Source organism: Mizuhopecten yessoensis, unplaced genomic scaffold (assembly GCF_002113885.1).
Source record: "Mizuhopecten yessoensis strain PY_sf001 unplaced genomic scaffold, ASM211388v2 scaffold10589, whole genome shotgun sequence".
NCBI lineage: Eukaryota > Metazoa > Mollusca > Bivalvia > Pectinida > Pectinidae > Mizuhopecten > Mizuhopecten yessoensis.
In genome coordinates, this window is record NW_018408622.1 from 793,626 (window position 1) to 820,024 (window position 26,399).

The following is a 26,399-nucleotide window of genomic DNA, read 5'->3' on the forward strand; positions in this document are numbered from 1 at the left end:
TTCATTCAGCCAATAGCTGACATTCAATTAGGCCGTTTAACAATATATCCGTTCGGCTGCCATCTCGTGTCTGCACCGCGGGTATCCTCGGGGTGTATTGTTCCCAGTGCCTTACCGGAGACTGTCTATTGTCCCTTGTCAGAAAGACTCCACGGTACTTGATTGTGTGTTTAGGGCACTGAACAAGGTTGTTGTCCCCCTCGCGGCGGAGTTGTACACACTACCGTTATACACAGCCACAGAACTTCATCAAGTCTTTAATTGACTCCACATTTGAAGATGACATCTCATCAAAATACAATTCCCAGCATATATAAGGACCCTCCCTGATCTGGTTGTGCCATCACTCTTGTGTTGGTAACGGTTGTTGCTCATACTAATAGACAGTGTCTAGGCTGGCTAGATCATAGAAGGAATAACAAGCAACTTTACCAGTCATGAAAACTTTAGTGAAGTAATTTTTTTTTTATATATATCTCAATACATCAATTTTATACGTACGTGCAGCCAACATGTCTCACATGTAACAACTGTTGAGTTTTCTTGAAAACGTTTGCTTAATTATATTAATCTGGAAATAATGGTTTCAAATCTTTCGGCTAGCCGCAAAGATTTACGATTTTCTTTTGATTTTTGATATGGAACTTGCTAGAGACATTCCGATACAATTTTACAACTACTGTCGAAGTCTTGAAGAGGAAATAGAAACGCTTTGTGATCCCAGACCTTGTAGTTTGGAGGGAGTTGCTAACAAGTTATTCTTGCCGACATCATTTTGTTCTGCTCCTTCCCACTGTGATTCTTACGTTCAACACCAGGAGGGCTGCTCAGATAATTCTGAAGACTTTTTCCTTGACGGTTTACGCCAAAAACGTGACTCACTGAAATACGACGACGAATTTCCATCCCAACCTCAACGCCACGCCGCAAACATTCGCGAACGAAAGAGGATGTTGAGTATCAATTCTGCATTTGAAGAACTGCGGTCTCACGTGCCGACTTTTCCGTACGAGAAACGCCTGTCTAAGATTGATACACTACGGCTTGCTATAGCCTACATAGCGTTATTACGGGATATGCTTGATGATGACGCGCACGACCCCGTGGATTACGTGGAGCAGTGTCTGAGAACGTGTGAGGGCGGACAACGTCAGGCGCAATGGAACACTAGTGGTAGGACTTTATTCTTTACAATTGTTTTAAATTTAGGGTAAAAAGTATCACTAACTGTTTAAATAAAAAAGCGGGAAAATATATATGTTCAACCAGCTTTTATTGAGTCGTGTATTAAGAAACCTGTAGGTTACTAAAATGCTTTTATCAAGAAACAAATTGTATCGAGGGTTTGGGGATTATTTTTTTTCAACGCTGTATTACAAGTTCAATTTCAGGTTATTTTACTGTTGTTTCGATATAAAAAACGGAGGTGAAAGAAATTCAATCGACGCATCAGTATTGAATGCTGTGTATATATTATCTGCTTATATGTATGACTCAGTCTATACTATGAACTTTTTAAGGGTGTGGGTATTAACTATGACAATCAAATTAAAAACAATCAAAAATAACAATGATAATAAAACAGCAGTCGCATCATTTGTCTTGTATTTTGGTAAACTTGTTCGAAGAAAATGAGCGATTTTCTTTTGACATTATTATGAATTTTAAGTGGTACGAAAATAAGTCTTTAACCTGAGTGAATGCAGTCAGGTTTGTCATCCCTACACATAAACAAATACGTCTGTGTGGTAAACATTCATTAGTAAAACATTAAGGAAATTTATACCAGCGTTAACGGGAAATAAACCACTTTTAAAAATGAGATTTTCAACTATTTCATTCATGTTTTATTATTTTAATAGAACACCATTTATTAGAGTGTATAATTTATGTTCTGTTGAAGTATATTACTTGAATCTCAAATTAAAGTCATCTCCTATAGTCTAAGATTTTTAAAAACCCAATTAGAAAATAATATATTAATTATTCATAACATGATTGAAAATCATATTATCTCTCATTTTATTTTAAATTCTTCGCAATTTTGAAGAAAAGAATATATAATAAAATTTGCAAAGAATATATATATATATATCGGGACCTCCTTTATGATAAAGCATAACTGAACAAGTAAATAATTTTATTTAAATAATCACTCGAATTTGATATCTATTAAAACTTTCAGTAGCAGACACATACTGGCTTTAGGCTTCATCCAGCACATATTGTCATATCGAAGATCAATTGACGTATAGGGTATGAACCTGATATAACATAACTAACTAAATAATTAAGATTAGGCTCTATGTCATAAAATTTAGTTAAAATGAGTGCTAATGCACATTGATTACAGATGCAAAATTATATTACAAACTTATATAGTTTATGTGGAATACTGTTACATTAACTTGTATCAAGACATAAACATGCATTTTTTCATGAAAAGGATTATCTTCACATTAAATATGAGATGCATCGCCGTATATGAAAAATACGAGATGTGTGTTCTTGGTATTTTCCCAATACTGCGCAACTTCGCGTTATGTTATAGCAATAAATAAATAAATTTAGTTGGCTTTAGATTGACAACATATATAATCTAGCTATTAATATAAAAGACATTGTAAAACATACCTGCAGGCTATAACACGGGACCTTATTTTCGTTGAGTATACATGTTGTAAGCAAAGAATAAGGATGTAACAAATATTGATGGTTCCTTTTTTTTCAAGAAATTTTAATAGAACGTTTTGTAACATTTCATTTATAATAAAAGTAGGATTCATTTCAACTTGGTTTAAACATGGTAAGTCATCACAATTTCTCGGACATTGCCGATTACCTTTTAATGTACCTCATATATTGCTATCTGTTCTTATTGAGTCAGTGGTCCACGGTACATTTGATACTCATGCAAATCTTAACATTATTTTTCATTGGTTATTTGATAAATATCTAATATATCACAGGGAAGGATGTTAATATGCTGCGAAATCTTGAGTCCAATGTACTTAAGCATAGTTTGTGAAATACTAATTGTACCAAACTAATGGTAGAAAAGGATTTGTTTTTAAATGTTAATGCGTTTTAGTGTCAATATATAGACAATAATAAGTTTAACTTTTTTATTTCAGTCTCAATTCCATAATCAACTAATTAACTATAATTTCCTATTTTAGTTTTCACAATAGTCACTATCGAATAAATAAGCCGTCATCGACTAGGCTGAACTCTTACTGTGTTGTAATTATAAATGTTAGGTACCCGCTATTTCACAGTAGTGTAAGCAAAGAAAATATTCTATCCAACCATCAAAGAGTTATGAATTAACAAGGAAAACCACCACTTAACGTGAAATAATTCAGACATTCATAACTTGGCTGCCTCATCGTAAAGCTAAACTGTTTATCGAGATATTCTTAAAAACCTCACTGTAATCCCTTCCTGAAAAAGGGGATAATATATATCAAAAATTTTGAGCTTCACTTTTGAAACATGTCGCGTTTTTGTTGTATAAGATATATCTAAACACAGGCATTTTCATTTAAGAATGTTATGCTCGTTTGAGTGTTTAGGTATTTGTCTCTTACAGATTCATTTTTGTTTCCTTCTCACATCATTTATCTACCTTTTATTTGCCCTACTGGTACTTTCTGTGTTGATAGGCCGGAAGTCATGTTGCAGTAATGAATCTTTTTTCAATCACCATTAAAAGTTGTTTATTAGGTCAATTCGATTTATTAAAAGAGCATATTACGTACTTGCACAAAATACTGCAACACATTTTGACATAGGTATACTCTATACAATCTGTTTTTCTTCCTATTATATCTTACTATCATATACGGCCCATCCAAACACAACAGCATTAAACATCATATCGAACTATTAGTATCTGTATTTTCTATGTTCATTTAGAAACTTTAGGTACACAAATTGACCGATAAAACTACTGAAAATAGTCGTTGAGTAACGTGTTTGCAAAGCTAAGGTAAGGTAATAATGATTGTTATAAGAAATATTGTTTAACATTTGCCTATTTTTTTTAATTTTTTTTTGTAAAATGAACCTATTTGTTCTTTGACCATTTTCATGTGTACACCATTCTTTTTATCTAATGAAAAATATAAATGTGGCGAGGCCAAAATATACGTAAAATGGAAATAAAAACCATTCATTTTTAAATTTTCAGATTTAACGGCAAGACTTTCGTGGGTGAAATGGGAAAGTCTTGGAGTACGACGACGCTCCAACCCCAACGCTTACAACCCGAATGCATGCTGACACCTGGCTCACAACTACATGATATTATAAATAGCAATATACAAACACGAATAGAGAGACAAAATCCAATTGTAAAATGAAATAACTTAAAAAATGGATATTTCGCCTTCTGATGAGTTTTATTGAAGTACAATGTAGCACACTTGATAATATCAGGAGGGAATGTGAAAGCCTCATGAAGTGTGATATGATGCTTCTAATTACTAATTCAAGAAATTATTGAATAACGTGATTTTATTAACAACTGGAGTCTGTGAAACATCCTTGCTCAAGAGTGTTTGTGGTTTTGTAAATATTGTAAAATAAAAACAAACTGTCTATTGTTATTATACGATTTTGTTTCTTTTTCTTTTTATTTGCAATGAAATTTAATAACACGGCATATCAGTAAATTGTATATACATGTAAACTGTTAAATTGTAAATGGCACAAAGAAGTTTAATTATTTGAGTTGATGTATAGCGGCTGTAATCCGTTATTTTTAGAACGTATTTTGGTTTTGTACATGAGATGGCAATCTAGTCCGGTTGTCTAACTATCCAGCTACATTGTAGTTAATTCTTTTGGGGAAAAGTTTCCAATTATCTAAAATATGCCCAATGAATCAAGGTTTTTTACAATCAAGTCAAGTTATAGACAAAACGCATGTATTAGAAAGGATCGCTTGTACAAAATGCTTCGTCTAAACAAATAATATTTCTTTCAAATACCAAAAGTTGAAAAGTTTTCTTAATAATCAATACTTTAGTATAAAGTTTTTTCTACGAACACAATGCTGAGATTAAAAATATGGTTATGGTAAAACATTTATGCAGAGATCGCTTCGAAATTCCATTAAGAGATTTTTTTGAATATTTTTTGTTTTTAATTGCTGGTTCAGTTAACGTGAATCGCCTCTTAATACATGTAGTCTCTTAGACTCCAGCAGTTTCATTATGGTGATTTAAATTAATTTACCTGAAAACTAATACAAACTCAAGTCCACGTAACGACCTCGAAATAATGTAAAAAAGTATCGTTATATTTACGCTAAACATAGATTTACACATGGAACTAGATTGAGCATATAAGCACCATTTATGTCCATGCGTAATACTACCTAAAGCGTAAAATAAACTATAAACATTTTATACAAATTCAATAACAACCGTGGCCATTGTAGAAAACTGTAACTAGAGATACAAATAATTAAGTACTGAATCATTACATTAATGACTTTTAATTTACGTAATTGTTGATTAAACAAGAGCAGAATATTTCTACAATGTAAAATCGTATTGATGTAGATGACGATTTGTCATTTTACATCTCATGGTTTCTTTCATGAACAGAGCATCAGTGACCTTCATAGAAGTAAGTTTTAATGAAAAATAAAGTACTTGTATATATAGGATCTTAAATGAGTTTTCATTTCATATGAGATTTTATGAAACGAGTCTTAGGAGTTTTTATTTTTGCGAGATTTGGCGAGCAAAAATTAAAACTTCAAGACAAGTTTACACTAATGACATACGTAAAAATATTACACGGGCGAATTTACTGGATAACAGGCCGATTATGTGATACATAGTTATGTTTCCAACGCAAGTTCTTCAATAAGCATTGTCAGTAGAAATTGTGTTCTTAGAGCTATGGACCCAATTTGATCAGCATTTCGAAGCTTTTCCTCCCGCCTCGATTAACATAAGACAACCGTAAGAACCAAACGTTTTGGTGACATTAGGCTGTTCCAGGAATCTTTTTTGAGCTGACGACACAGATTCTTCAATATCGAAAATAAAAGGGAATATCTATTTATAGGTCCATAATAACTAAATATTTAGCATGTTAAGATGAGGATTGAACGTCATTTTTTTCAATATCCATGCCGGTATCAGCACAAATCGTTTACAAATATATTTATTATTAAATCCTAGCAAGCTTCACGGGATGTGTATGCAACCGATTTGCATTTATGTCAGCACGAAACTGAAAACATTTATTAGATACTTCGATATGAAAAAGACATTGAAAATTGAATTTGAAAATACAATGAACGTTTGCTGTCATCTTATGCTTCACCTTCAATGTTATTACACATCTGTATGTTGTGATAGTACACTAAATGATAAAATTGCATTAATCAGTCGTTAAAAGTTTACTTCTTGTTGATTTGTCTCATTGGGAAATATTCTAATCCTTTTTGCGAAGGGAAAACGATTCTTTTTATTATGTTCGTCAGTATATTTTGTATTTATTCAAGTACCTCGATTATTTCGTTGAGGATGCGACTTTACTGAAATCTGACCTGGATTGACATGGCTCGTGTTGTCGACAAAGCAAAAGACGCTTCCCGTATCAATAATAATCTTGTTTCCCTTGGTTTTATTTCTATGGTCTCTATAAACCTGTTCTTTATTCATATTTGCTCCTACTTTATCAACTGGGAAATTGAATTTCGGCTTTATTTTGAATTTAGAATTGTCATGCCTTTTAAAAGTGGTAATACAGTTCTTATAACACATATACTTAAATGAAAAAATGTCGTAAACATACACATATTGTAAGAAATAAACTTTTCGCGAATATTTATGTATTCACATTAAAACATAGGACGTGTTTTTGTATTCATGTCGAAAATCCAAATTATCGCGAATAGACGGGTCTCCATCGAGCTCCCGAAACCTAGCTTCAGCGATCAAAATTTTATACAAAAATTGCGAAAAATATGTTTTTTTTTCACACAGAGAAAATTTGAAGTTTAAATTTCAGGTATTTATTTTCTACTTTGAAAAGCCCATATGACTTTAAAAAGTAAAATTACACAAGTTCTTACTAAAATAGTACCGAATAGTACAATAATCAGGAGATGAAAACAAATAATTAGGTTTTATATGCTATCTCACCGATGACTGATACAAATCCCAAAATGCATTCAAACCTTTGATTACAATGAACCACTAATACAAATTGGTTTGAACGAGAAGGGAGCAGATCACTCGTAGGTAAACATATTGACCTTTTGAGTATTTTTCACGTTTGTTATTTTATGAGAAACTAACGCAGACGTTAGGATAGCATTTATACAAAATAAAATAACGAAAACAAGCATACTATCTAACAAATGAAACAATTCTTGAATCCTTTCCGGTCAAGCAATTATATCTACCCAGATGTCATCAGAAGTATCTTTTTATTTATCTACAATATCGAGCAATGATATCTTCAATAAGATTTATCAGTTTGGAAATATGTGATATCAAAGTTTTACTTTTCACACAAACAATGTACTATTAAAACTTTGATATCGAGCAATAATATTAATAACCTATATGAGGGAGCAGACTTCGGTTGAAGAAGCCCTTTCTCTGTGGACAACAGGAAAAATTACATTTGGCAACTGGACATTCCCATACAACGGTCGGCTGGCCACTATTGCTCTGTCATTCTCACCCCCATCGGTCGAACTGGGACAAGGGATCATTAAATTGCCGTCAGATATACGTTCCTTCCTGGAAGAAGGCGTGGTTGACGGCATACGGAAGAATAATGTTAACCTCGACTGCATCACCAACAGTCACATACGGACTAATAAAACTGTTGTAAATGTTTACAAAATACATCCCACATTGTTAGAAAATATGCACTAATGTCGAAACAAGTCAGGTATCATCCGATCTGTGTCAAACAATCGGAAGTATCGGTCCATCATCTGATCTTTTGAGAATATAGACTTTAAACACAAAATTCGCATATTTTATATGCTGTTCACCAAATATGCGATTCAACGTTTCCATTAATCCTTCTTTTGACGTCAAAGACACAAAGAGTTTCATCTTTCTGTATGGTTTCTTTCGATTCGTGAAACATGAACGCAGTTAACACGTGTGATTGCACTTTTGAAATTTGATAAAGATACGGTGTGACAAAAATTAATTACACAAGGATAGTCTTTAGATCAGGAACAGAATCCTGAGTTCAATGTAACCGATTTTCCCAGGTGTTCAGACAGCAAGTTTGGGGACCAAGCATGGCCTGACGTCAAATTCAATATATTTGCAAACCATCTAGGTATTTCCACTATTATTTAAATTATATATCGCAATTTGACGTCACGCCATCATTAGTCCCAAAACCTTCTGTCTGTCGGGATAATACGCGTCACATCAAACATCTCAGATATTTCTGCAACTAATAGGCCGTTAGGTCAATACTCTTGTGATGTGCACACGTTCTTACATGTTACTCCAAATATTGTGCGTTATCTTTCGCCTTTTAACAAAATGTACTAATACCATGGCTAAAACATAACACTGTTGACAGGATTATTTTCACGTTGATGATAATCTTGCGATTTGAACACGAAAGTTGAATAAAATGGTGCAGTCAGCGATAGATACACGCACTCTTGATTTGAACTATGATATAACTATACACTTACAGCATTTGTCTGTCTGCAGTGGATATGAAGGATAAGCTCATACTTGAAGTGTAATTTGGGATTTCACAATGAGAATATAATACAAAACAACAAATGAATTTCTTTTATACGACTAAAGATGTATGTATATATTCAAGCTTCATTAGATTTTGTGGTGTATATAAATATATAGAATATAATAATTAGTATCCAAGATCTACCGCTAAGCCTTTCTGCCTTCTATATAAACAGCTTTCACATTTTTCATGTTAAAAAGAACTTGTGTCATAATCTGTTTTTCAACCAAATACACATTTAACATGGAAAGTATATACTGTTATAATCTGAAATTCATTCAATGATTATTTACAAACACATTTTACGTTCTGCGAAAGGAAAATGTAATAGAACCTTTTTGAATTTACAGCAATATTTAAGTCTCACACGAAGGAAAACATTATGAAATCATGCGGATTTAATGTAGAGTGAATAAAACAAGAAATATTCCAATAGCAGAAAAGGCTCCGAAGTTTTATATGTCTACCGTGATACATGTATGTGTGTGAAAACACTTGTTTATATAAAACCGAACAGAGAACTTTGTCAAAGTTGAACTAGATAATTGTCCAATGTTTTCATCATAAACAGAATAAATACCAAGTGAATTTAAATTAATATGTTAATCATTTCACACTATAACTGTGAACTATACAAATATAATATATATATTTCAAACATTTAAATGGGAAATTTAGTACTGCTTTGGAAAATTGTGAAACAATGGCAAAACATCATAACATCACCTATTCATTTAGAAATTAAATGGAAAACATATTGTTTAAACAAACTTATGTCTGCAGTATCAAATCCATTTTTTAATTAAAATTATTTTGGCGCTCCTGCCTCCCTCTGATAATTTCCAAAGATCCCTTTACGACCAACAAAACCAAAAAGGCTTAAGTAATGAAAAAATAGCATGTTGTCTTTATGATTAAAAATGCAATACTTTCCAACACAATGACATAATTCCGAATCAATTTGCTAATCACCAGGCAAATTTTTAACATGCAAATAAATATCATGCAAGTACAAGCACGCAAGTAAAATCACAACAAAAGAAACAATTCTTTACATACACCAAATTGTATTTATTATTATTTGCATTCAGTTAGCACCGAGTTTCATTAATTTTATAACGAACACACTTCCACTTCACATTATCTAATAACTTCAAGATATAGTCCAGTACACACAAAAATATAATCTTCAACTACTTCACCTTTGAATATAATATCACAGCAACTATATGAACTGTGGAAAGTCCCTTCAGATAATAACTTCAACAAATGTGAACGTCACCGCAAATGAAGTGCACGCGACAGTCCCTTCAACTTTAAAATAGTACATATGTAAATGACACAGTAGCTGGTAGAGTGAAATAAACACTCAGTCAACAACTGTTGCACAGATGAACGTCACAGTAACTGGAGCGTAAGTGAGCAGTCCCTTCAGTTGACAGCTACCACACTGATGCACGTTGTACTGTACACAACAACCTCTTCACCGACACCTAATACACAGGTGAATGTAACGGTGAATGGTTCAATTTACAACTAAAACACAACTGAAAGTCACAGTAATTGAAGGGTACGGGACAGTCCCTTCAGTCGATTACACAACACTTGCTTCTGTTGGTTCAGATTCTCCTCCAATGCTTTTGCTTCTGTGAGCAACTTGTCCAACCTTTCTGGACACGCTGTCTCGTACTCCTCACATTCTCTGGAATTTAAGGATTTTTGTGGCTGATTTGTTGTGTTTTGCAATCGATATCCAAGTAATTCTTTTTTTTTAATTTAATTTTGTTTGTATTCATTAATCAGATATATTGTCACATTTCATTTAGATACTGGTATGCTGCTTCATTTCTTCCAGAACATCTCGGCGATTCAGATATAATGGTGTAAAAAATAAGTTAGACTGTTATGGCACGAGAAGAACGTCTCAACTAAATATTACAATATTACATATCAAGTTTTGGATACGCAATATTATTTTCGTAAATGCAAAAATATTTAGTTATGACACTTTTCTCCTGTGCTAATATCCAACTGATTTTTACATCTTAATCACCGAGATGTTCTTGAAGAAATAAAGAAACATATCAAAATCAACTGTGAAATTATCTCTGGTTTATGATTAAAAACAAATGCTCGTCAAGCCATCGTTTTCCGTGTACACATTTACTGTTGACGCTGTGAACTTGATTTTAATAGACACAGATAGTATAACAGATTTTCTTTTCAAATGCCATTATAAGACTTGTTTGTTTTTCCTGGGACACTTAATGCCCAGTGCAATTCATCTTTAGAAGAATTTGTTTAATAATATGACATTGTGGAACCCAATATGTTGGGATATATTGGAATGCATTGCCCAAATCTATAAAAAATACTATTGAGTTTTATATAGCTTTGTTTACTATGTGAATGAAAAGGTAGCAAGAAAAAAGAAACGGTACTACATACATCAAATAACCATCGATAGTTACATAGTCTATGAAAATAATACAATAATATATGAATATAATAAATCTAAGTTCCTAATATCCTTACGAGTTATAAATGGACAAAATGACAATAAGATGCAGTAGATATGTACTTTGACCTTTGCATCAACAATCTATTTTTTTTGTGTTCTTTTTAAATAGGTGCTTATTTACCCGGTACTTTGTATTTTTAGTAATCGTTCTTCTATTTAATGATTATTTTTACAATGTACTGAACAAGGAGATTGTCTCTGCTTGTGCATTACCAGACCCCTGTAGTCAGAAGTTGAAAATTGTAACATACTGAAGGGTTTCTTTACGTATTTTCATTATTTTGACCGAAGTGCTGCTGACAAGTCTTAAATGGATGAAATGGACGTTTGACAAACGGTGCAGTAAATATTTACTTTGTCCATACTTTTTTCCCATAGAAACACCTAGCTTTGTATTTCTAGTGATAGTTTTATCGTTTTTAATTATATTCTTTGCCCAATAACTAGAAGATATTTCTGTACATGTAATTGATGTAAATGACATGTCTCAGTAATGTTTCTTCATTGTGACAATGTAATGACCATAAACAAATGAAGGAGTAAGTATGACAGACATTGACATGTTTACACTTAAAGGCCTAAGAAGGGGACAAAGATCTATAAAACGTCTTGCAGACCACTCCCACATCCAATGGCTCATACACTTATTGCAGTGGGATACAGTGGGTCTAACTTTCCCTACAACCTCCATATGTGGAGATTCAGGGAATTCCATCTTTTATCATAATATCATATTAGTTTGCTTGAGGCTCTATTTCTTGCAACAGCTGAAATTATAATAATGATGATGAGGTCACTCTAAGGCATTGTAAAGTGCCAAATTGAAATGTCATAACATATCAACAGTAGCATGACATATTAGCTGGCCACATTACTCTTACCGAGGGCTAACCAGTTGTACCTAGGGAAACACGGCTGAAATTAAATTGTAGATAGGACAAAAAAAAGTGTTGTGGTGGAGTTTGGGGGTTGGGGAATCAATTTCATTTTTCTGGTGTTCTAATTCTTCACTGAGTCCCAACATTGAACATGCAGTTGTATACAGCAGATAATGTTATTTTCCCACAATAACTTATTTTATGTAATTAACAGACAAAAATTAAGAAATAAGTCAAAATAACTGCTTCTGAATTGATGATGTTGTCTTATGCACTAGTGAAGTTATTTCATGATGGGTAGTACTGTATATTGGGAAACTTTCACTGAAGTTTAAATTTTTGCCTTTTTTAGCCCTCCATGATGAGGACACAAACAACATAATATACACAATAAAGAAACGGAAAGGCGAAATTAACACTGGGAAAAAATGATTTCGTGAGTGAAGGGCGAAAGTCTGACTGGATGAAATTTCCCAGAATAATGTATTACCTGTTACACAGTCAAAGTTAAGATGATGGTATAATTATACTGAATTGCCAGGTGAAACATTTAATATTCCCTCCTACTGATGCAAAGTTGGAACAAAGTGGTACTTGGAGTAAGAAAGAGTGTCACCATTAGCTGCCAACTAAACACATATTCTGGGCTCATCATAGGAATATTACTGGAATAGAACTGAAGCTGTATGTTATACATACATACCTGAACACTTTTGAGAACTGATGATAAATATTTTTAGTTTCTTCTGACATATCTGAAAAACAAACAGATTCCAATTTTTGAATTCTTCTAATATAGTTAATAGTAAAAATATTTCATTAACACGCTGTAAACAATCCAATGGTTAAAAGCTGAAATTTACTTTGAGCAGTACTGATAACCAAGATCAGAATATGTCAATGCTGCTATTAATAAGAGTAAACATCAACTGTTATCACTATGTATCGGAAAATGATTACTGCAGTTTTACTTTCACTGTTGTCTGAGGGTGAAGTTATGACTGCTTAGGGTGAAATGATCACTTGAAAATATGGATTTTTTTTCAATTAAGAGTTAGTATTTCACTCGGCTAAACATTTTCTGGATAAGGAGAGAGGACCCCAATTAAATCATTAACGATAACTCTTCACAAAAACACTTTTCAATATCTTAACATGCATGTCAACAGTTCATGTATTGCATATAATGATGTAGCCTTTTAATGCAATCATGCAAAATGTTTTGTCAACAGATAATTAGTCAGTTCAAATGACATCAGAAGAAATATTTCCAATTCATGAGTTAGCCATTTAAGTGTTCTATAGTTCAACAAGAGTACCGTGGGGCGGAACAATATATGCCCATTGAATGCCATATAGTGTTATATACTTTCTTACATTGAAATAAGATCTACATCATTCTAAGAGTGGTTAGCTGACATGCTATAAAAAATGTAGGAGAAAATCTCTGGACAAAAAATCAAATACTGAAATGAACAAAGGGCAATAACTTTTGCAAAAATCGTTGAAAAAAAAATCTTTTATGGGAGACACAACTTCATATCATCATTATAATGTATACCAAGTTTCAAAGAGATCCGTTGAAAAATGTAGGAGGAGATTGCCGGACAAACAAATGTTTACAGCAGACAGACGACCCCATATCGTAATACTCCAGTCAAAATATGACAGGCGTATAAAAATGGCATATGTGAGGATTGTGCCATCTGTTTTGGACAATAGGAACAAACTTTGATTATAGAGTCTTAAATATACTTCTATTCATATAAGATAAAGATAATTATAAAATGTTAGTATGCCATCAATTATTTTCTCGTTTGAAGCATAAGCTATCGCGTCATTCAAGCCATGATCCATTTTGGGTATGGTGTGCTACTATTAATATTTACAATAATTAGAAACGGTTCTTCAGGTAAGAGATCAGTGTTCTATAAATATCCTACGTGTTCCTTTGATTTGCACATATATTGATTTTTTCTCTTCAATATAACAATAAATAAATGATACTCATCCTCTGAATTTTCATGGAGAGAGAAAATGATGGTGTGGTGAATTAGTTTGGAAATCATCACCTTATACAGAAAATTATTTTTCACCACAAGCATACAAATAATTATTCCAAGACTCTAATTTCCAATTCCAATTTATTTTTCAATTTTTTAATTCAATGATAAAGTTTTGTTAATCCCTTCCAACAATATGTGACTTGTATTCACTTTTAAAAATCATAATTTGGAAGTAATAGCACATTGCTTTGTACATGTATGGTTTAGGGTGTGACACCACATGTACAGTATGTGTTGCCACAAGGGTGAGAAGGGAGACAACTCTAATCAACTTGGATCTAATACCTATTGTATCTCCTATGAAAACACTATTAGTGTATTATAAAAAAGGAAATAACTCTGTAAATCTGACTGGTGGAAAAGTCAAGGGCAGATATATTCACACTATAATTAAAACTGTAAATCTGACAGGTGGAAAAAGTCAAGGGAAGATATATTCACACTAATTAAAACTGAGGAAACAGGTTAAAATAAGTTTTAACATCTATAGATACAATAGACTATAGAAAAGAATTGGACACAAGTTATAACAAATCATAAAAGCTTTTAAGACATCAGTTAAATCAGTTCTTTATATATATAAATGATATTTCAAACGGTTTGATTTACCTTTAATGAGATTCTCCACAGGGTGAACTGACTGGTCGTTTTGTGAGGGAGCAGACACCCCAATACAGCCCGCTTCTGAAAGTACACCATTAGCCTGTTCAGCAACTTCACCCAAGCTGTACTCTTCATCCTCTGCCACGGTACAACAAAGTACAATCAGTTATTACTCTTTCAACACTGTTGTTGCATGGAAATATTCATCCTCAATTTCCACTTTTGTAGTTTAAGTGAAACAAGAGATCCCAGAGGGATCTTGGCGCCCACCTTTGTATCATCTTCATTAGTTCTTTGTCAGTTCAATCTTTTCTCTTCTTTCCTCTAATCTGTTTGATCGAGTCATGTTAACAGTAAATGCACCTTGAGGTAACTTTTGATCTAAACTTAATACTTATGTGTATGAAAGCCAACCTTCAAAGTGAGTTTGTCATTTCACATATTTACTAGTACTGTACTTAATGTGAAAGAAATAGAATCGATCATTGCAATATGAAAAAGATCTGTTTAGTTCTTCTTTTAATCCATTTTGGTTTTTTTGATCAGTCTCAAAAAATATAACATACACAACGAGAGATCAAGGGGAACCTACATTTAAAATTTGAGAAAGATCCCTCCCGTACTTCCCGAGAAATAGCGATAACAAACTTTCACTATCAAAAAAATCCAAGATGGCTGCCTGTCGGCCATGTTGTTTATCCGATCAGTCTCTAAAATTGCTCTGCACAGCTAGGACCAAGGGGAACCTAAATGTACATATAAAATTTAAGAAAGATCCCTCTAGTTCTTCCGGAGAAATAGCGGTAACAAACCCACACTATCAAAATCCAAGATGGCTGCCTGTCGGCCATGTTGTTTATCCGATCAGTCTCTAAAATTGCCCTGCACAGCTAGGACCAAGGGGAACCTACATATAAAATTTAAGAAAGATCCCTCTAGTTCTTCCGGAGAAATAGCGGTAACAAACCCACACTATCAAAATCCAAGATGGCTACCTGTCGGCCATGTTGTTTATCCGATCAGTCTCAAAAGTTGCCCTGCACAGCTAAGGACCAAGGGGAACCTACATATAAAATTTGAGAAAGATCCCTCTGATACTTCCCGAGAAATAGCGATAACAAACTTTCAATATCAAAATCCAAGATGGCTGCCTGTCGGCCATGTTGTTTATCCGATCAGTCTCAAAAGTTGCCCTGCACAGCTAAGGACCAAGGGGAACCTACATATAAAATTTGAGAAAGATCCCTCTGGTACTTCTTGAGAAATAGCGATAACAAACTTTCACTATCAAAATCCAAGATGGCTGCCTGTCGGCCATGTTGTTTATCCGATCAGTCTCAAAAGTTGCCCTGCACAGCTAAGGACCAAGGGGAACCTACATATAAAATTTGAGAAAGATCCCTCTGGTACTTCTTGAGAAATAGCGATAACAAACTTTCACTATCAAAATCCAAGATGGCTGCCTGTCGGCCATGTTGTTTATCCGATCAGTCTCAAAAGTTGCCCTGCACAGCTAAGGACCAAGGGGAACCTACATATAAAATTTGAGAAAGATCCCTCTGGTACTTCTTGAGAAATAGCGATAACAAACTTTCACTATCAAAATCCAAGATGGCTGCCTGTCGGCCATGTTGTTTATCCGATCAGTCTCAAAAGTTGCCCTGCACAGCTAAGGACCAAGGGGAACCTACATATAAAATTTGAGAAAGATCCCTCTGGTACTTCTTGAGAAATAGCGATAACAAACTTTCACTATCAAAATCCAAGATGGCTGCCTGTCGGCCATGTTGTTTATCCGATCAGTCTCAAAAGTTGCCCTGCACAGCTAAGGACCAAGGGGAACCTACATATAAAATTTGAGAAAGATCCCTCTGGTACTTCTTGAGAAATAGCGATAACAAACTTTCACTATCAAAATCCAAGATGGCTGCCTGTCGGCCATGTTGTTTATCCGATCAGTCTCAAAAGTTGCCCTGCACAGCTAAGGACCAAGGGGAACCTACATATAAAATTTGAGAAAGATCCCTCTGGTACTTCTTGAGAAATAGCGATAACAAACTTTCACTATCAAAATCCAAGATGGCTGCCTGTCGGCCATGTTGTTTATCCGATCAGTCTCAAAAGTTGCCCTGCACAGCTAAGGACCAAGGGGAACCTACATATAAAATTTGAGAAAGATCCCTCTGGTACTTCTTGAGAAATAGCGATAACAAACTTTCACTATCAAAATCCAAGATGGCTGCCTGTCGGCCATGTTGTTTATCCGATCAGTCTCAAAAGTTGCCCTGCACAGCTAAGGACCAAGGGGAACCTACATATAAAATTTGAGAAAGATCCCTCTGGTACTTCTTGAGAAATAGCGATAACAAACTTTCACTATCAAAATCCAAGATGGCTGCCTGTCGGCCATGTTGTTTATCCGATCAGTCTCAAAAGTTGCCCTGCACAGCTAAGGACCAAGGGGAACCTACATATAAAATTTGAGAAAGATCCCTCTGGTACTTCTTGAGAAATAGCGATAACAAACTTTCACTATCAAAATCCAAGATGGCTGCCTGTCGGCCATGTTGTTTATCCGATCAGTCTCAAAAGTTGCCCTGCACAGCTAAGGACCAAGGGGAACCTACATATAAAATTTGAGAAAGATCCCTCTGGTACTTCTTGAGAAATAGCGATAACAAACTTTCACTATCAAAATCCAAGATGGCTGCCTGTCGGCCATGTTGTTTATCCGATCAGTCTCAAAAATTGCCCTGCATAGCTAAGGACCAAGGGAAACCTACATATAAAATTTGAGAAAGATCCCTCTAGTTCTTCCGGAGAAATAGCGATAACAAACTTTCACTATCAAAATACAAGATGGCTGCCCGTCGGACATGTTGTTTATCCGATCAGTCTCTTGAGAAATACCGACAACAAGAATTGTTTACGGACGGACGACGGACAACGGACGGACGATGGACCACGGGCGCAGGATGATTTGAATAGCCCACCATCAGATGATGGTGGGCTAAAAAACTAAATCCATGTAAACTTTGAAGAACATTTTTAAAACAGGTTCCTTTTTCAAAGACAATAATGTATTATTTCTATACTTTGATTGTTTTTAACATTCCCAGCATGTTCATATATCTGTTAATCAGCCTGAATCCCCCTCCCTTCATCTGTCTTTCATCCTCTTTCCCTCTCATTTCCACTGTCTCTCAATTTAGTGTGTTTTAAGACCTCTAGAGGCATACCAGTGTTTGTAATTCTGTGTGTCTGTCGGTCAGATAAAAATAACCTTTTCTTCGTTTGGAAAGATATCTATAAGTACTAAATAAAATAACTCAAATGGTATTGCTGAAAATATAAATTTTCTCTGAGTGAAAAAAAAAAGAAATTGTCTATCAAAGAGAATGTGTAGATGATTGACAGTTTACTTCTAAACAAAAATGATAAAGGGACATAACTCAATTTATATATACTTGGAATGAGAGGTTACACTTTGCGTTCCCAATATGTATACCGTAGTATGTTATGTTTGGTAAATAGGTGAAAAGGCAAGAAAGTTATATAATGCTCTAGACAATAATGATGTGCAGCTCTGCTAGTGTGACACCGAAAGCAAGTAGATTTTATGTGGGGGCTAGTGATAATTTTCATTATTCAATATGAAAACTAGAACTGTCCCCAGAATGGCAGATTAACACCCCTGCCTGTACCATAAACTGCAAGAATATTTCTTTCCAGAGGTTTTGTAGAAAAGCGGCATATCTCCAATTGACCATAAATTCATAACTCATTCTATATATTTGATTCACATGGTCCCCTTTATGTAAGAGTTCTGTATACCAAGTATCATCGAATTCGATACTGTACTTAAGGACTTCCCACCCTTTGTAATACACAGGCTTTTCTTGTCATACTTTCGTGTCATCATTTCTGTATTGCGTATTGGGCATTTCTTAAGGAGGCATATAACTCCATTAATAGTGAAGTTGGCTCCAGTCTTTATAGTTTTTAAAAGCATTATGTGCACAGTGTACTTTGTACTTTGGGGAAAGTAGTTCCAACAATTGTTCTTAACAAAGGGTTTAACTCCATGAATCGGTATACGAAGTATCATTGAAAACGGTGCTGCACTTTGGGAAGAGTAGTGCAAACAATGCTTTTTAACAAAGGGGCATAACTCCATAAATTAGAGAGGTAACTCCAATCTATGTAAGCATTCACATCCCCTCTATGTAAGGGTTCTTTGAGTTTGTATAGCAAGTATCACTTAAATCGGTGAAGTACTTTAAGAGGAGTAGGGCAAATAACCTGGTATCTACAGACAGACTGAGGGACAAACAGACAACCCGATTCCAGTATATCCCTACACTATCCCCTATATTGAGAGGTCAGATTTTAATTTGATTGATCCCCTATACAACTTACAAAAATGAAAATTGTACACTCCTGGCCTAAGTTTGGTATAAAAATGAGAAGAAGACCATTACTATGTAGTTAGATGGGGGGACCTGAATTTAGTATACAACTCATGATCAACTGATCTGCCTAATCCCGAGTATGTAACTATAGAAAGTTTTGTGATGAGGGCTGAAACGAATAGCTGGATGAAGTGGATTATCAGACATGATCTTGTATAAAACACTTCACCTGATTTCCAAAATACATACAGATTTGATAAGTATAGCAATAAAGCCTAAGAAAACATAAGTGAAGGAACACAGAAGTTCTGCTCTACACAAAATATTGTCGACAGAAGCCAGCCAGAGCCAGCCAGCCAGCACAAAGGCATCAAATGGTTCATAACTTGGACATAAGACGTAAATTATTGAAAAGTAGCAGGGATCAATATTTAAATAAAAAGCAAGGAAAGATCACTGATAATATAGAGCTATATAAAAATCTTAGAACTTTGAACTATTTCTTTTATTTTCAAATTTAAACACAACTTGTTCAATACATAAAAAGATTAAGAAACAGGATAAGCCTAATTGCCCTATGTAATCGCTCTTCAATATTTAAGACATTTCAATTTCAATGTATCACTACAATTTCGAGACAGGTAAATGGAGTATTCTTTAGAAGCTATTATATGATCATTTTCATATTCTACTCCGTATCAGCCTGAGGGGCCGTGGGCCTGAGAGCTGATATTGGTCCAATGCTGAGAATGAGTAGGATATGGAAATGGTTTTATGATAACCTTTTTATAATATACTGCTCAATAACATCAAGATTATTAATAATCAGAAATAAAGTTTACACAGAAAATTTGCATTTCATGAGCATAACTATAATCATATTCTACCTTAAATAAAATACAATGAACAGAAAAGCAAATACAGATGGATATGCAGTGTGTACACGACCAGTTTGAGGTGGGCTTTTTCCTAAAAAGCGTTGAACCGGAAGTTAAATGGATAATATGGCATGTGCTGGGCATATATCATACCATATCACAGACAAGTATATAATGATATTACAATACATTAATTATTATTAAAACACATGCTCATACCTTTGTTTATATCTCCATCTCCTCTCATTAGTTTGACTTGTCCATAGTGGCAGGATGACTTTGGGATGTCTGGAGTGGCAGGGGTCACAAAACCATCCTTCTGTAGGAAAACATGAGTTGTAGATATAAATATTTGAAACATGTGATTGTCATTGAACAAATTTCATTACGTATTCAGAATTGTTTCGTTAAATAGATGTATATGTATGTTTTTCATTATTTAAGTAAGAAGAAAAATGTACCAATCAGAAACAAGTCTTATTCCACTACATATCATTTCCTAGATCTTCCTTTTGAATACCATTCTCATAAACACAATTTTTAACCATGCTAAAAATATTAGTTCAATTATCCTTACTGGCCTTTATTAAGGGTTCATATAGCACAACCAGTGAAGTTTTGATGTTTGACATTTTGATGACTAGAACGTTATGTATGTTTTGCGGATACGAGACAAAGTTTGTAAAAAAATGTATGAACAATTATTTTATCTACCATCATATTTTCCTATTTCAGAGTTATTGCCCCTTATTATCATTCCTTTAGAATTAGGACAGAGAATGCTTCCCAGCAACACCAGGAGTAAGTCGAAGAACAATACTATTTATAAGGTTTGTTTCAATTAAGTTTAACTTTTGTAAAGGAAAATATCTACTTTTAAACAAACAGGTATGATCAGACAATAAAACACATAATTCTAAATACCTCTCCCTACAAGGTCTGTTTTTTTTTATCATTTTTCTATAAAAAAAAATACTTTTGACATTTTTATACATATAATTCAAAATATTTTTATGAGCTCTCTAAACTTTAAAATGAGATGATTATGGAATGGATAGGCATGTTTAAGCTTCAACCTTTTTACTTTATGGCTTCATCAGAACTTGTACATCTTAGAACAGTTAATGACACTGGTTATATAATCAGAACTACAATGTAAATCAAGTGATGCTATTTCATTTTTTTTTTCAAATGCTTTAAGATTATGGATTTATTCTTTTAATCATCAAAGCAACTTAGAAGTTCCAATGGACTGCAGATCATTATACCATGTCGCATAATGCTATGCAGTATTCATTTGGACTCGATGTATATATTGGGACACAATACTTGATTTCATTACACAACATTCTGTCTTCTTTGATAAAAATAAAGCAAGCTTGGTAAACATATGTGAAAAAGCAAGGCAGTTTAGCTCGAGAAAAATTTAGTATTATCGGAGATGAACAAAGGGTCATAACTGTATATAAAATTTGAGTACACGATCCAATTTAATTATGAGATATTTCACTTTCCCCAGATAAATTTAGTAGAGCAAGTTTGGTGAACTGCAAAGAGAAATAGCAAGTATGGTACGCTTCAGATCATCCTCGATATCCAGGGGTTACGCTCACTTTCGCTCTCTGCACCCTTGGAATATGTCATAGCAAAATTGAAGGCACTTAGATAGCTGTTTGATTGGTTTCAGGTAAAAAAAAACTGACCAATCACTAGGCTTATACCTATCCTTTGAAGATTACAAAGGAGGGAAGCCCGACTCTAAAGCCTGTCATTGTTTACCCTTACATGACGACTAGTTCGATCCTTTGATGTACATCAAAAGAATCTTGTGGTCATGTAAGGGTAAACAATGTTTGCTATGACATACTCCAGGGTTGTACAGAGCGTAAGTGAGCGTAACCCCTGGATATCGAGGATTGCTTGAACAAAGGGCGCTAACCGTGCATACATAATAATAATAATAATAATTTGAGGTTCTTATCTACCGCTTATCACAACCTAGTTCGGACTTGTAGGTCGTCTCAAAGCCGTTCACAAATTATTAACCATGGTTATGGGGCCTTTGCAACCAGCCAATATCTTTTTCAACTCCCTAAGGAGCATACAGCCGTTGCTGCCGTTTAGGCGCTCCCAGCTAGCATTCTACAATTCTAGCACTGCCCAACCACGTACTCATTTACAGCCGAGTAGACTGAAACAAGCGGAGTAAAGTATCTTGCTCAAATATACAACACTGTGCTGTGCCGTGACTCGAACCCGCAAACCTTCGACGTCCTACCACTAGACTACTGTGCCTCCTTGTGAGGCACAATGCAACATTCTGCTTTCCCAAGACTTGTGTCAATAGCGTTAAGTAAGCATATGCTCCAGAAAAAAATGTTGATTCCAAGCCTGCCAACACTATACCACAATATGTCCCATATGATACAGGTGTATAACAATTGAAGTAGGGAGTAAGCAATTATTACTTATGAGTCATACTAGTATTGAAATTGTGGAATGGTTTCTTTTTCCTTAAAAATGTCAGTTTTTGCTTTTTATCCAATCTATCACTTTCAATGTCTTGGGGAAAAAAAATACGTAACGGATCCATTTATCATCATTTTCTCTCGAAAGGTGAGCAAAAGCAATTATTGAGTACAGAATCATGTAAGAACAAATCAGGTATTACAAAAAATTTGACATCACTTCTACTCGAGATGGTAGTAAACTGGGAAGCATGCTTCTGCATCGCTGAAAGTCTTGCCCCAGGTAACATTACACAGATCAATAGAAAAGTAGGGATGGAGCAGTGACATGTTGCTTCCAACACGTACTAGTAATTGTTCTGTTTTGATTAGTGGAAGGTCTGTTTGTAACACAACAACAAAAAAAATGTATTTTTTTTTAAGAACCTGACAGCACTCAGCAGTACCATGTATTTGTAGAGCTTTAGGAAGCAATATGTATAAGGTACATGTATCACTTCTATGCTAGTGCATTATATCTCTCACATATTTTCCCAATTATCTTATTTAGAAGTTCCATAATGGCAACCTACTAATTACCTTTGGAACACAATCAATTTCTCAAGTTAACAAACTTGAGAAGATTCCAGTAATTAAACCGTTAAGAGAAGAAAAAAATAAAGTAAGCATTTTTGATCAGATCAAGGCAGAAAGTGGGGTGAGGTAGAGACAATGTGTACCCCAAATTCGATTTTTTTAATTTTTACTAAACCTGGGATACAGAAACTGACACAAACAAAGCCACTTAACTGATTGGTCTCCCTCCAAAAATTAACATCAAGACATGGAAATAGACTTACAAACGTCGCAGCTTCAACTTAAGAATATTGAACTTCACTGAGATCCTGTATATATATACTGCATAAGACCCACTGTAATTATGATGTGACGGAACACAAAACATGATTTTTTATTTGAAATACTGGATTTAATGTAATTAGAAAAAATCCTTGCATTTTTTTAATTTGATTCCTTGAATTCTTTCAAATTAATTAATTTTACATAAGATGACTCGATGATTTTCAGAACTTGTCTTGAAATGACTAGCTTTGTGAAAAAGGTAGATAAAACACTGTAGTTTTTTTTCACTTTGATTTATCAGTTGTAATTTTCAATGTTTACCTAACAATCAGACCTTGATTGTTGTTCAAAACAGTGATAATTTCAACTCATAAATGTTCTATTCATAAATGGAATTCAGTATTCAAATTTTTCAATATGGCGAACTCAAAGCAGATTTTTTCCTTTAAGGAAAAAATCTGCTTTAAGTTCGACACATCTAGAAATTAAAACTTCAAAGATTGGTTTATGGAAGTTAGACTGTAATAAAAAAAGGTCTGACCAAATCATACATCTATTTTCCTTTTCTTTGGAGATGTATTTATACTTTGACAGGCATCAATGATCTCTTGTTCCTGTAAAAAGCCATCTTCTCTCTTTGTTACCCTGAAGAAAGGATTTTCTTCGTCTCCATGATCCTGGTTAAATTTACAGCTAAAAAAGAAATAAGCATTTATGGAAAGAATTGATTGTTTTATACCAACTAGAAAGTAAATAGGATAACTCAAATTGATAGTTAATTTTTGGTTTTCCCTAGAAATATTCAACTTTTATGATACATACCTTATTTTTTAAGGAGTTAAACAAATTTATAATTTGAAATTCATATTGCATTATAACTTTTATATACATATTTTTAAACAAATATTGCAATATTTTGTTATGCCTACTGTACAGTACAGTACACAAAGTAAAACAAGTAATCAGCAGAGCAAATCTGTTGGAGGGGTTGGCGCCATTGTGTAGGATTAGCTCATAGTCATACATACTATTGTGTTAGTCCAAAACATCATGCTTTTTGGAACACATTAAAAAAAAGGTGAAAAAACACAGGGACCTTAGAATTCGTTACAGCTAGTATCTTTGGACCTAAAGTTGATAACCCCTAAAACCTGTAACATCACTCAGAACGCATCAGTTTAGGTCCAGTTGTTACAAATTCTCATGTGCAAAACGTAAAATGCTTTTAAAGTAACTTACGAAGGCTTGCTGTTTTCATATCCTTGCATATCCTGGCCCTCCTCTATAAGCGATATATTCTTAAAAGCATAAAAGAAGTAACGTTAGATGAAATTGTAAAATCGTTCAACGTGTCAGTGAATGTAAGTTGCCTAACGTCATGCATGCATCTTTTTCAACTTTTATGTTATAACGATGTTCCGTGATAAAATATCTTGGCTTTTATGTTGGGTTTACGCTTGAGAACTATCTTATTTTCAATTACCTGTTCTGGTTCCATATCAATAGTATTTCATGCACTACAACCATCCATTGAAAGGCAAATTTTCATACCAAACGCGCTCTGCAGACGAAGCTGTTTACATCAGAGAGTTCCCACGAAGGGAGGTAACTCTGCAAAACGGTATCATATACACGGTTATTGAATATGGTGAATTTCTTCCTGGGTAGCACTTAAATATTTAGAATGAACTCTTTTAATTTCTGTATTTAATGAGTACGAATTTCTTTTCTATACCAATATGATGCAACATTCGAGGACTTTAAGGCACGCATACCCTATACAGCCCTTGAAGCCCTCTTCATACGTAGTACATATATATATATATATAGAGAGAGAGAAAAAATAAAATTAACGACCGACTAAAAAAATAGCTGCTTTCACCCTTCACAGGGCTCTTCAGGTTTATTCCTATATATATATATATATATATATATACCCATGGCCATGAACAAAAAAAACCCTTATCTAATCACTGTAAATGATCTTTTTTTTTCACGCCTCTGTGCACGGGTTCCCGAAGGCACATATACTAAAGAAGAAGAAGAAGAAGGAAGAAGAAGAAGGAAGAAGAAGAAGAAGAAGAAGAAGAAAAAGAAGAAGAAGAAGAAGAAGAAGAATTCCTCTGGGCGGGAAATGACTAAGAGATATCGGGCGAATGCAGCTTGCTTGATGAACGCAGAAAATAAAACCATAGTAAAAATGCCATAAAAATGGAGATCAATGTTTTAATTTCAACGTTGGATTTAAATCCATTGAAGTTCAACCCGGATCCTTTGAAATATGATCTTCAATAAAAAGTTTTTTCCTTTAAATGTTTTAATACAGCATAAAGCTCAAGTGCTAGAGTATGATACTCATAACCGATTTTTAACAAAATTCTCTCTATCATACGTCGCACATGTGTAATCAACGCTTGCTGCTCGAACCCTGTTGTTTTATCAGGAATTAATCAATTCTGTCTTTATATTATTTTCTTCATATCTCTGCCCTTGTATACGCGCACTGCATTAAATACAAAGGCCAAAACAATGAGTTGAAAGAATGGTCAGTATTGTGGTTAGCAAAGCGTTTGGATACTTCACTTTAGTTGTACTGCATGTCTACTAATGAGACATGTCTACTAGGTAAAGGGAAGTAACTCAGAGCCAGATGTCTGTTGGGATCTGGCCCCTTCTGTTTTCCTCCCTGTATTGGTAGGATGTGTGTTCCTTATCTTAAAGTACATTGTGTATCGTCATGTCTTCACAACACGTACCCTATTCCTCATGATAAGTGGTGTGATGACTACTAGTATGTAATGCCACGGCCATGAGTTGACCTTTACAGTTACCCCCTGAAGCTCCATACAGGACATGTACATTAATATTCAAACACGAAATACATTTTAAAAAAGAAAAATGAAGTCCGTAACGTATCTGGTAACTTGTCTGAAATAGCTGTGTACCTAAGATGTGTCTTACAAACCTTTATGC

At 34.2% G+C, this 26,399-nt stretch overlaps 2 protein-coding genes across 3 annotated transcripts; one reads left to right on the forward strand and one right to left on the reverse strand.

Annotated features, from left to right (window-relative positions):
- The first annotated feature begins 368 nt into the window (after positions 1–368).
- LOC110461199 (helix-loop-helix protein 13-like) lies at positions 369–4,588 on the forward strand. Its single transcript, XM_021514570.1, has 2 exons — positions 369–1,173; positions 4,193–4,588. Exons 1-2 carry the CDS (start codon positions 639–641, stop codon positions 4,282–4,284), a joined length of 627 nt encoding a protein of 208 aa, XP_021370245.1. The 5' UTR covers positions 369–638; the 3' UTR covers positions 4,285–4,588.
- Positions 4,589–9,467: 4,879 nt separating this feature from the next.
- Positions 9,468–25,008, reverse strand: LOC110461191. 2 transcript variants are annotated; one of them, XM_021514557.1, is made up of 7 exons: positions 24,910–25,008; positions 24,666–24,724; positions 23,978–24,119; positions 20,338–20,437; positions 14,835–14,909; positions 12,863–12,914; positions 9,468–10,462 (listed from the first exon to the last, which is right to left on the reverse strand). In XM_021514557.1, exons 1-7 carry the CDS (start codon positions 24,922–24,924, stop codon positions 10,315–10,317), a joined length of 591 nt encoding a protein of 196 aa, XP_021370232.1. In that variant the 5' UTR covers positions 24,925–25,008; the 3' UTR covers positions 9,468–10,314. The 2 variants fall into 2 exon arrangements, with proteins under 2 accessions (XP_021370232.1, XP_021370231.1); XM_021514556.1 differs by having other exon boundaries at positions 9,470–10,462; positions 14,835–14,966.
- Between the last annotated feature and the right edge of the window lie 1,391 nt (positions 25,009–26,399).